The sequence below is a fragment of the Ursus americanus genome, chromosome 35 (assembly GCF_024610735.1).
Source record: "Ursus americanus isolate L20-20 chromosome 35, mUrsAme1.1.p, whole genome shotgun sequence".
Classification (NCBI taxonomy): Eukaryota; Metazoa; Chordata; class Mammalia; order Carnivora; family Ursidae; genus Ursus; species Ursus americanus.
Genome location: NC_142161.1, coordinates 26577334 through 26589534, shown reverse-complemented (window position 1 = coordinate 26589534; position 12201 = coordinate 26577334). Strand labels below are relative to the sequence as shown.

At 44.1% G+C, this 12201-nt stretch overlaps 2 protein-coding genes across 8 annotated transcripts in view; one reads left to right on the top strand and one right to left on the bottom strand.

The window, feature by feature from the left end:
• KLHDC1 (kelch domain containing 1) overlaps positions 1 to 12201 on the bottom strand; it is a 90154-nt gene that overhangs the window by 45940 nt on the left and 32013 nt on the right. The window contains exons 4-5 of one of the 6 annotated variants that reach the window (XM_087859106.1): positions 10283 to 10370; positions 9536 to 9591 (exon numbers count right to left, since the gene is read on the bottom strand). In XM_087859106.1, the coding sequence (XP_087715232.1) occupies positions 9536 to 9547 (12 nt within the window). In that variant the 5' untranslated portion in view covers positions 9548 to 9591; positions 10283 to 10370. Of the gene's footprint in view, positions 1 to 1339; positions 1766 to 9535; positions 9592 to 9715; positions 10178 to 10282; positions 10371 to 12201 lie in introns of those variants that run through there. The other 5 variants (XM_087859105.1, XR_015723116.1, XM_087859107.1 and 2 more) reach the window with 5 other exon arrangements.
• The window catches only part of POLE2 (DNA polymerase epsilon 2, accessory subunit), a 27753-nt gene continuing 25727 nt past the window's right edge, over positions 10176 to 12201 (top strand). For both annotated transcript variants that reach the window (XM_045799167.2, XM_045799157.2), the window contains exon 1: positions 10176 to 10271. In XM_045799167.2, the coding sequence (XP_045655123.1) occupies positions 10204 to 10271 (68 nt within the window). In that variant the 5' untranslated portion in view covers positions 10176 to 10203. The remainder of the gene's footprint in view (positions 10272 to 12201) is intronic.

The following is a 12201-nucleotide window of genomic DNA, read 5'->3' as shown; positions in this document are numbered from 1 at the left end:
TTAAATGAGATTTTTTCACTTAACTTTTATAACACCAAGAATCAATATAGCAGAGGAAATTTGACACCTCTACAGCTTCAAGTGGCAGAGCTCAAAAACAAAGTATTTTTTTCTGCATAAAACCATCTATCTAGGCTCTTTTTCTATAAAGCACAAATGGTGGAAATATTAGACATTTAGAAAGCAGGGTCCTCTAATTTATGTTAGTTTATCACAGAAAAAATAGCCTTTGGAAATCCAATATACCTAGGTTGGAATCTCCTGCCTTTGAGGTCAAATGGCCATTATTCATTCTCATTGACTCATCATCCTTATTTTTAATGGGGCTATTACTTACCTTACAGGGTATCGAAAAGATTATATAAGATTAGGGATATGAAAGTTCCTAGCACATGCCAGGTATAGTAGGCACTCAAAGGTTAGTTCTAATTTTCCCGTCCTGATACTGCACCAAATTAAAAATAAACACACAAACAAAACAACAAAAACCGACTTGGATCTGAGAATCATTTAACAGAAATAGTATGTACTTTATTTCAGTGAGTGATTCAGTCATGTTACATCTGTCACATAATAGTATCGAGACAGTCAGAAAATGTAGGCTCTACTTCCAAGAGAACTTCCAGATGGCTTGCTCTTTTTTTTTTTTTTTAAACCTGTAAACTGAAAGGGTTGGCATATATTCCTGAACTGTCTTCCGGCTTTAGAATCCTTGGTTCTATAATCCTATGATTATAGAAAAAAAAACCAAATACGTTCAAACCTCCACTGTAATAAGCATTTAAGCAATTTTTAGTATATTGTTGCTCATATGCCTCTATTTTGAGACTCGAAAAAAACTTCGTAATTACCCAATGATAAAGGACTGCCACTAAAAAATCGCTTAGAAATATTCAAATGCTTCCGTGATTTCAATATTCCGAATCGCGCTGCAGCAATAAGGAAATATTGACACACTGACACAGCAAGGCGTCCTCGGCGTGCCTTTAAGTCTGCGCAAGCATTTAGAGAGGATTAATCGCGCAGAGACGGACCTAGCGTCGGTCAGACCGGGGGTTACTGGACAGCGGCGGGGGTCGGGGGCCGGAGTGGGAAGAGCCCGGCACGCGGGTCTGAAGGCTTTCAGAGTGGAAGCAACGGCGGGGCGGCGTCAAGCCCTGGCGCGGCTGGGACAGCGGCCGACGGCGGAGGGGCGGGCGGGCGCGGGGGGCGCCGGGCCCGGGCCGCGGACCGGCCCCCGCCTCGGGCCGGCTGTGGGCGGGCGCTCGGCGTCCGCTCGGGCCGAGAGGCCGGGCGGGCTCCCGGCGCGAGTCCGCCCCGTCCCGCCTCTTCCCCTTACCACGTAGCCCCCCCACACGTAGAGGAAGTTTCCGTCCACCACGGCGCAGTGGCCGCTGCGCTCCTCCGCCACGCAGAACGGCTGCGAGTCCGCCATCCGCGCGGTCGCCGGCTCCCGCCGCTGGGCGCGGAGCGGCCTCTCCTCCCGCCGGGCTCCTCCACGCACGAACGGAGCGCGTCGAGGGTCGAGATTGGTGGGAAGGCGGACCGAGTGCGTCTGCGCCGTCCCGCAGCCCGCCCGGGAAGCCCGGCCCCGGCTGGCGTCGCCCGTTAGGGATGCTCGGTCTGAGCAGCGAGGGCGGTGCCTCGGCTTCGGAACCCCGCCACCTGCTGATTTCTTTCCGCTTGGGATCGCGTTGTTTCGGCAGTACAACCGAACTCTGTATCTTATTCGCTGTATAAATGGACTTCTGGTCCATAGTGTTGATGCTGCTGTGACATAATATATTGATTGATGCTTTGTGGGGGTTTCCTTTTCCATTTAACCTCCAGCAAAGACGGTTATCCACAAGAATGGCGGGGGGGGGGTTGTATGTATTTAATAGAAATATATATATTTTTTTCATTGGGGATTTTCTAAAACGTCTTCCAGCAAACTACGGCCTGGGGGCCAAAGTCAGTCTGCCGTCTGTTTTTGGACGCCCCACAAGCTAAGGACGGTTTTACATTTTTAAATAGTTGAAAAAAATCAAAAGAAGAATGCTGTTTTGAGACTGGTGGAAACGAGAAGAATTCAAATTTCATCACCTGTTCATGAAGTTTTACTGGCACACAGCCACCTTAATTCGATTAAGTGTTGACTAGGGCTGCTTTCACACCACAGCCACAGGGTTGAGTGGTCGGAGTTGAGCAGTTGCAACAAAGACCATATAGCCCACACTGCTGGAAATATTGACTGTTTGGCCCCCTACAGACAAAGCTGGAGAACACTTGTTATTCAATGATGTTACCGAAGTAAAACTATGGTCAGGAAGGAAGATAATAATTCTACCAGTGTCTGTAAATGCGCCTGTCCAGAGTCATTCTTTGACGAGATTGTGGCTGTCCATAACTCAAAACAAGTTCATTCATTCATTCATTTATTCATTCATTCAGTACATATTAAGTACCTGCATAACATAGATCGTAGGTTCTCAGGCTCTATTAGACTGGAAACATTGAAGGACTCAAGTATTATTGACTCCCCAGCACCTAGTACCAAGTAGATACTAAATAACTATTTGTTGATTAAATGAGCAAAAACACAAAGTGAATTTTAAGATAAGACATAGTTCTACCACAGGGGCTTCAAAGTCCAGTCAGAGGGAAAGATATATAGTGGAGAAATACATGCAGTGTGGGATGAGAAGTGGTATAGTAGAAATGTGGACAAAATACAGCAGAAAAACGGGAAGGAAACATGTGATCAACTGAGGAAGGGGGTGCACAAAGAGAGACACTTGAGTTTTCTCACTAGTTGTATAAAGAGTTCAGTGTCATGACTGGAATGATTATAGAGAGCCACCAAGGATGAAGTTGGGACAGGCAATCACACAACCTTGTTCATTATGCCAAGGAGTCTAAACTTTAACTGTAAGGCCAAAATGGTCTTAAATGGGGTGTAAATAATGTAACTTAATTATTAGAACGTTTACTTTGGAGGGGCACCTGGGTGACTCAGATGGTTAAGCACCTGCCTTCGACTCAGGTCATGATCTCCAGGTCCTGAGATCGAGCCCCATGTTGGGCTCCCAGCTCAGCAGGAAGTCTGCTTCTCCCTCTCCCTCTGCCTCTCCCCCTGCTTGTGCTCTCTCTGTCTCACTCTCTCTCTCAAATGAATAAGCAAAAAATCTTAAAAAAAAAAAAAAAGAGCGTTTACTTTGGATTGTGGGGCAAACAGCGGAGTCAGGACTGAAGACAGAAAGATGGATAGTACCCAGCACAGGACTGGTGTACAGCAGGTGCTCAGTAAATGGTGATAGCAGTAGTAGTAGTTATTAATATATGTAACACACATGTGCACAGGTGGGTCTTTGTCCCGGGAACCCCTTTCAACCTGCAGTGGAATTCCAAAGCCCTCTCTAAGATTTCTGTAAATTCTTAGGATTATAATCTCATAGTCACTTCTGGCTTTAAACTCCTACTGCTACCGGAATAACTCCACTCGCAGACTTAAGGCTCTTGTACCCATGGAACATGCTCTCTCTCTTCTCTGATGCATCATTCCAGGCACGACACTCAGAAGCATACCATATTTTCTTTAAGAACCCACTCTTTAAAGTCATTTGTATTTCTACTAAATTTTACTGAAATGAAGATAAAAGTAAAAAGACGATAGAGGGGCGCCTGGGTGGCTCAGTCATTAGGCATCTGCCTTTGGCTCAGGTCATGATCCCAGGGTCCTGGATGGAGCCCCACATCAGGCTCCCTGCTCAGTGGGAAGCCTGCTTCTCCCTCTCCCACTCCTCCTCCTTGTGTGCACTCTCTTGCTGTCTCTGTCAAATAAATAAAATCTTTTTTTAAAAAAAAAGATGATAAAGGGTTTACATCATAGAAAGAAATTAATTTCAAATAGAACATTACATACCCTTTTTTCCTCAAACTCCATTAGCCACCCCATCATTGTGGCCTTTGTCAAAGATAAAGTCAGACACTGGCTAAAGAGGTGAGGATAGATTATTTTTCAGTAGTAAACTACTGCCATAAGGAAGGGGGTCCAGTAGGACCTGAAATCAACTTTGTGGAAACAGAAGGCTGGACTTTCGGAACGCAGGGGTGTGCTTATGGAAGGCACTGAGGAGAGCCGAGGGCGGGGGTGATCCATGTGACTAAGCCATCTGGGCTTGCTAATTGGAGCCTCACCAGGGAAGAAACAAACTTCTATCTTTATGACCAGAGCTGGTGGTGCAAGTTAAAGGAAGGCACCCACCAAAGTTAGGCCTTCATCTTCCCACTCAGGAACTGGGATTGAGAGTGTCCCTGAAGGCTTGCATTTCAAAAAGACAGCTCTCCCATCTTCAGATAAACAGTTTTAATGGTAGAGTTACATCTCAAAGGCAGAGAAAGTATTTCTAATGGCAAACTTTCCAAAGTAACTGCTGTAAGAGAGTTACTCGGGAGTTGCTTGGGGTCTATCTGCCTACCATCAGGGTTGGGACTGGAACAAACAAAATTCTCCTGGCAGCCTTGACCCCTCTAAGGGGTTCTGGGACCGTTCTGGGGGTATGGCCTTGAGCTGTTAGAAACTATGCTAGCATGCGAGTCTCTAAGTGTGTGTAAGGGAGGTGTGGGGGACGAAATCATTTGTGCTGAGAGTATGCAGTTTTTATAGGACAAGGTTGAGGCCTAGCTGAGAATAGCGCTCAGGAGAGCATGACTAGAGTTTGGTCAAGGAGAGAGTCTAGGTCACCTTTTCACTGGCCTTCTCTCCTTAGTCCCCAGCCTCAGAACCTTTTGCTGACTCCTTTCTACATTCTATCCCTCCAAGATTGTCCCCAAGGAATGTTAAATTTTCTCTATTATTCAGAGGAACTCAGGCTACCAAATCCTCCCCCAAATTCCCAAACTCGGGTCTAAGAGCATCTTTCCTTGTCTAACCCCACCTATATTAGACAACAAAAAGGCACGAGCAAGACCCAATGTCCCTTCAGAGCAGTTGCAATTTTTTAACGGTTTGTATTTAATAATGAGGAAGGACAAACAATATTTTAAAGCAAAAAGAATGATGACAGAACGAGCACCTCTGTACTCACCACTCTCTTTCAAAAAAAAGAGGATGACCCCGTTGCCATCCCTTCTTCTCAGACTCTTGCCCCCACCCCCCAAGAGTAATCACTAGACTGAATTTCACATTATTTGTTCCCTAGCTCTTCTTTATAGTTTTATCACATAGATCATTTTTGAACTTTGTATAAATGGAATCATGCTGTATATATTCTTCTAAGATTTGCTTGATTCACTCAACATATGCCTGAGGTTAACTCACTTGTGTAGGGGTGTAAATCTGTTTTTCCATTGCTAGTAAAATGCTTCCATTTTATTGTATGAATATTTTGGAATATATATATCCCTGGTACTGTTGAAGGTCACCTCAGTCCTTCCTACTTTTTACTATTACAACAAGGTTATGAGTAAATATTTTAGGCTTGTGAACCACAAGGTATCTGTCAGAACTATTCAATTCTGCCTTTGTCACATGAAAATAGCTATAGACAATACATAAGCAAACTTGGCTTTGTTCCAATAAAATTTTATTTATGGACACTGAAATTTGAACCTCATATAATTTATATGTGTCACAGAGATTCTTCTGATTTTTTTTAACTGCTTAGAAAATGTAACAATAATTCTTAGCTCTTTAGCTGTACAAAAACAGGTGGTGGGCCAAATTTGGCCCAAAACTATAGTTTGCTGATCCTCAATCTAAAAAATATACCTAGAATTGAACTTGTAGGCTTATAAGGTATGAACATCTTCAACTTTAGTGGATAATACCAAGTTGCTTTCCGAAGTACTTGTAACAATCTATATGCCCATCAGCAGTGGATAACAAGTCCAATTGCTTTTAATCCTTGATATTATCTACCTTTTTAATTTTGCCAATCTGATGACTATAAAAAAGTACATCTTCCTGATTTCAAACTATATTATAAAGCTATAGCTATCAAAACAACATGGTATTAGCATAAAAATAGACATATAGATCAATGGAACAGAACAGAGAGCTTGGAAATAAGTCCATGCATATATGGTTATTTAATTTATACAAAGGAGCCAAGAATAACAGTGGGAAAAGTATCTCTCCTTAATAAACAGTATTGGGAAAACTGAACAGCACATGCAAAAGAATGGAACTGGACCCTTATCTTACTCTCCCTCTGCCTGCCACTTCCCCGGCTTGAGCTCTCTCTCTCTCAAATAAATCAATAAAATCTAAAAGAAAAAAAAATAGAACCCAGGGCACCTGGCTGGCTGAGTCAGTGGAGTATTCAACTCTTTTTTTTTTTTAAAGATGTAATTTATTTATTCGACAGAGATAGAGACAGCCAGCGAGAGAGGGAACACAAGCAGGGGGAGTGGGAGAGGAAGAAGCAGGCTCATAGCGGAGGAGTCTGATGTGGGGCTCGATCCCATAACGCCGGGATCATGCCCTGAGCCGAAGGCAGACGCTTAACCGCTGTGCCACCCAGGCGCCCCGGAGTATTCAACTCTTGATCTCAGGGTTGTGAGCTTGAGCCCCACATTGGGTGTAGAGATTCCTTTAAAAAAAAAAAAGTGGAACCCAAGGGACTTGGTGGCTGATTGATTTATGGGGGATGAAGGAAAGGAACACGTCAAGGATGCTGCCTAGTTTACTAACCTGGTCAATGGGTGAAGAGGTGATGAATTAGGGTAGTGAACATGAGAGGAGGAACGGATTTGAGAGGGATGATGGTGAGTTCATTTGGGGGCATATTGAGTTGGATTTGAAGCAGACAGAAAAAGGTGCTAGAGACATGGATTTTGGAGTCATCAGCATAGAGCTATTCACTGAAGTATTAGGACTTTATAAGCTAGCCAGGTGAAGGAGATTTGGATGGCACATTGGTGTTGGCTGTTGGCAGGAGGCCTTGATACCTTAATACAAAGACCTTTCCATAAAGCTGCTTGAGGGCAGTTCCTTACCCAAGAACTAGTGACCCAAGAGAGAGCAAGACAGAAATAGCAATGTCTTTTATGACCTGTCCTATCTACAATATCCTATTGGTTACACAGGTCAGTCCTCTCCAGTGGGGAAGGGAAATACAAAAGTTATGAACACCAGGAAGCAAAAATCACTGGGGGCCATCTTAGAGGCTGGCTACCACAATCTGGATGGTTGCTTCCATCTGTTTTTTCCCCATGACATGAACTTTTTGAAGAGAACAGGCCAGTTGGCTTTTAGATTGTCCCACGTTCTGGATTTGTCTGATTGTTTCTTCATATGGCAATTTAACTTAGTTCTCTCTCCTCCACGTTTCCTTAAGCCAGAAGTTAGATCTAGGCTTGATTAAATTGAGCTTGACATTTTTGGCAAGCATATCTCATAGGCGACACTGTATATGTCATACTACATTACAACAGTAACAAAATTTCAAATTAGCCCCCTATTAGTGATGCTAAGTTTGATACTTGGTTATTTCTGAATGATCCGTTATAAGAGTAAGTTTTCTCCTTTGTATTATTAGCTAGTAATCTGGACGTTAATACTTTGGGACTGCACAAATATCTGTTTCCCAAAATTCTTACCTGATGGTTTTAACATTTTCTATCCCTATTCCCTCCGCTTTCCTCCCCATGGATAACCATTTGTTTCCTGTCTATCCTTCTAGTGGTTAAGCAGATACAGTCAATGAGAACAAAAACAATGAGAAATTTGAGAAATTTTGAGTCAATTTATGCATTCCATATTTGTGAATTTACCTACTTGATAAAATTTATTTGTAACTCCCAAATCATATTGGGGGCTTTCACAGTCATTTGAGGACATGCACAGAGCAGTGAAAAATTTTAGTTGCCCATCACACATGGTCGTGGCTGAGACTGAACAAGGTGACACCACTTTCTTTCTTCATTTCTCATCCTATAAACAAGTGTCTTTTTCAGGGTACGTTTAATGCCACATTTTCTGCGTCTTTATGATTTTTGTTGGTGATTTTGCTGTTTAAAATGGCCTCCAAGCATGTGTGAAAGTGCTTTCTAGTGTTCCAAGGCACAAGAAGGCTGTGATGTGCCTTAGGGAGAAAATACAGGTGTTAGATAAGCCTCCTTTAGGCATGAATAATAGTGCTGTTGGTCTTGAGTTCAATGTTAATGAATCAATGATATATATTAAAGATGTCTTAAAATAGAAACATCCATCAAACAAGGTTATATATTTGTTAGTTGATGAAAATGCTGAGACCAGAAGCTCACAAGAAACTAACCTCATATTTCCTCTAGTAGCAATGATTAAGTATTTGCTAATGCAGTGTTGGTGGTGACTTTATTTATTTATTTATTTATTTATTTATTTTTAAAGATTTTATTTATTTATTTATTTGTCAGAGAGAGAGAGCACCCAAACAGGGAGCTGCAGGCAGAGGGAGAAGCAGGCTTCCCACTCAGCAAGGAGCCCAATGCAGGACTCCATCCCAGGACCCTGGGATCATGACCTGAGCCGAAGGCAGACTCTTAACCCACTGAGGCACCACACATCCCAAGGGTGACTTTATAGAACATAACTACCTCAAATAATGAGAATCAGACTGTATGTTTCTCTATTTTTACTTCCTCACCTTTCTTACATAAAAGTTCAAGTTTTCTATGCAGTGTTTTTGTCCTCGGAATATATTTCACTGAAAATATATAAAGCTGTGTTCAATAATCAGTTTTCTCTATGATGTTATATTTCCAATTTAATGCACAGTTAGGTTCATTGATTTGGGTGTGTTTTCAATTTCACGTTTACTTTTTCCCCTATGTTTTGAGTATGTAAAACATATAAACAGGTCTACAGTTGAAAGTCTTACTAGGAAGAAAGCCTCACCTCCATCCTTATCCCTTCCTGCCCTTTACAGTTAGCCATTTTGGGGCACATGGGTTACTCTGTCGGTTAAGCCTCCGACTCTTCATCTCAGGGCTGTGAATTGAAGCCCCGCATTGGGTTCTATGCTGGGCATGGAGCCTACTTAAAAAAAAAGAAAAATGGATACAGTTAGCCATTTTTTCAGTGTCTACTGTAACATTCAGGTTTTTAAAAACACGAAAGCAGGGGTGCCTGGGTGGCTCAGTTATTAAGTCTCTGCCTTCGGCGGCTCAGGGCGTGATCCCAGAGTCAGGGCGTGATCCGAGTCCTGGGATCGAGCCCCCTGTCAGGTTCCCTGCTCCACTGTGAGCCTGCTTCTTCCTCTCCCACTCCCCCTGCCTGTGCTCCCTCTCTCGCTGGCTGTCTCTCTCTCTGTCAAATAAGTAAATAAAATCTTTAAAAAAAATGCAAAAGCAAGTAAATACACATACATGTACGTATTCTTATTTCCTCTCATTTCCCACACTTTTAAAAAGTTAAACATGTATGCTGGAAGTCACTGTGTATCAGCACTTAGAAGTCGTCCTCATGTTTTATAAGGCTGCGTGTTCACTTACTCACTGGCGCAAGCGTTTTTAAAGTGCGGCGGATTAACTGCACTTGCTGGAACCAGACTAAGTTCACATCACTTACCGAATGTTTCATCTTGAGGGAAGAAGCATCTACCGTCTTTGCGTCTGTTTTCTCACCTGTAAAATGAGGGTGTTGAAAATATAGCACACAGCCCCTTCCGTTTTATAATACTACAGTTCATACATTTCAAGCGCTCTTGACTTTACATGAACAAAGGAAGCCCTCAACTTAAACACAAACCGGGGCGGGCGGGAGTGGTGGTGATTCGCAGCAACTTCGAGCCAATGTCGGGGAAAACCCGGTGGCGACACAGAATACTTCCAGAGCCCGTGTGAAGGCGAGAACAGGAGTACAGGGGGTCCCCGGGTCCGGGATGAGCCGGACGGGAGTTCCGGAAGACAAGCTCGTGAGGACAGCGACGTGCGGCAGGTCAAGGATGCGCTTGGGATCCCAACCGGACACCAGGAAAGGACGCTTTCACCCTTCAGCCTCCGGGCGAAAGAGTGCGGTGTCGCTTCCCCTGTAGCGTACAGGATCGCGGGCCTCAGCCCGCCGGGGACCCGGGACGGCGAGCTCTCGGCCGGGGGCGGGGACCGCGGCGGAGCTTGAGGGTCCCCCGCCCGCGCCGCGTGAGGGGCGAGGCGAGCGCCGGGAGGGACGGGGCGGGGCAGAGGGCGGAGCAAAGCCGGGAAGGGGCGGGGCCGCGGCCGTGGCGCCAAAAGGCGAACATGGCGCCGGAGCGGCTGCGGAGCCGGGCGGTCTCCGCCTTCAAGCTGCGGGGCTTGCTGCTCCGGAGGTGAGTCTTACCGGGGCAGTTTATCGGACGGGAAAGCCAAGGCGAGGCGACCGAGCCGTGCGCGCCCGTACGCGGCGTGGCCTTAAATCACAGAGACCCCTAAGAAACGTGAAGAGGCGAAAGTGATCAGCAGTGTCTAAAGGCTGCGATTCCTTCTTAGGTCTCCCAGATGTTCGCGCCGCGTCGAAACGTTTCTCCCAGGTGGGACGTGGCTGTCCTCCTGCCTGTGCCACCCCGAGCCGGAGACGCGGCGATCTGCGTCCGAGCAGCGGTTCACTGGCGCTGTGACTTGGGCACCTCTCAGCGCCCCCTCCCCCCAAGTCTATGCCTTAGCAAAATGGGAATGATAACCGAGCGACTTCACGTAGTTTGTTCGTCGTCAGATGAGCGACCTGGGAAAGCCCATACGCGTGTCAGTGGGCTTACTTTGTGAACATTGTGAGTCCTCTCCTTTCTCAGTTTTGGATCAGGTATTATTCCTGAGAGTTCGTAGAGAGTTAAAAAGAGGGCACGTTCCTAGATCTCCCTCCTCCCACTTTAAACATTCCCTTTAGAACTTATCTGATAGGTGTCCTGGCCATAATCACGTTTTCTTGTACTTACAGAATGCACTTTTCTAAGATTTTTCTCACTAAGTCTGTTTTGTTTTTTAGAATACAGCATTTTTTGATACATATTTAAATACTTGCTGGATGGGGGCGCCTGGGTGGCACAGCGGTTAAGTGTCTGCCTTCGGCTCAGGGCGTGATCCCGGCGTTATGGGATCGAGCCCCACATCGGGCTCCTCGGCTATGAGCCTGCTTCTTCCTCTCCCACTCCCCCTGCTTGTGTTCCCTCTCTCGCTGGCTGTCTCCATCTCTATCAAATAAATAAATAAAATCTTTAATAAAAAGAAAATACTTGCTGGATGGAATATACTTTTTTTGTACCAGGTTATGATTGCACTTGCTGTGTTGTGGAGAGTTTTTGTTTTTGAAATGATGAGTTTTATGAGCCTTTTAACTTTGCTTTTGGCTTAGTAGTGAACAAGGGCAAGAATGGATATGCCTTGGGAGAAAATAATGAATTTTGTTCAATTGTTCAATTGATCATATTTTGCAAATATGAGCAGTTGATCAATTAACTTTTATTTTCCCTTAGAATTTGACCTAATATTCAGCTGTCATTCATTCATTAATTTAGTCAGAAATTTGCTGAAATGATGAGTTTTTGTTTTTGAAATGATGAGTTTTATGAGCCTTTTAACTTTGCTTTTGGCTTAGTAGTGAACAAGGGCAAGAATGGATATGCCTTGGGAGAAAATAATGAATTTTGATCAATTGTTCAATTGATCATATTTTGCAAATATGAGCAGTTGATCAATTAACTTTTATTTTCCCTTAGAATTTGACCTAATATTCAGCTGTCATTCATTCATTAATTTAGTCAGAAATTTGCTGAAATCCTGTCTACACAGGATCTTAGCAGGGGAGTCTGCTGCTTCTTCCCTCTGCCCCTGCTCATGTGCTCACTCACTCACTCTGTCTCTCAAATAAACAAATGAAATCTTAAAAAAAAAATTACAATACAGTAAACTGTTCCATTACTTTTCCTGTAGTCTATTGTTAGAAGCAAGTTACTAAGTCCGGCCCATACCCAAGGGGAAGGGTGCGCACATGGATGTGAATATCAGGATGCATGGATTATTAGGGGTTGTTTTAGAAGTCTGTCTACCATGGATATTAAGTAGTTCATAGTTATTGAGTTTCACTTGTGAAAAGGATCACAAGAAAGAAGTGCTCTGGTAATGTTTAACAAGGTGACTACTCTAGAGTTAAAGAAGGGCTTCATTAAAGAAGTGGTTTGAGCTGACCGTTCAAGGATAAACAGGACTTGAGTAGGTGAAGAAGACTGGGGAGAAAGGATCCTGTAAAGGCCCTGAGGCAGGAGA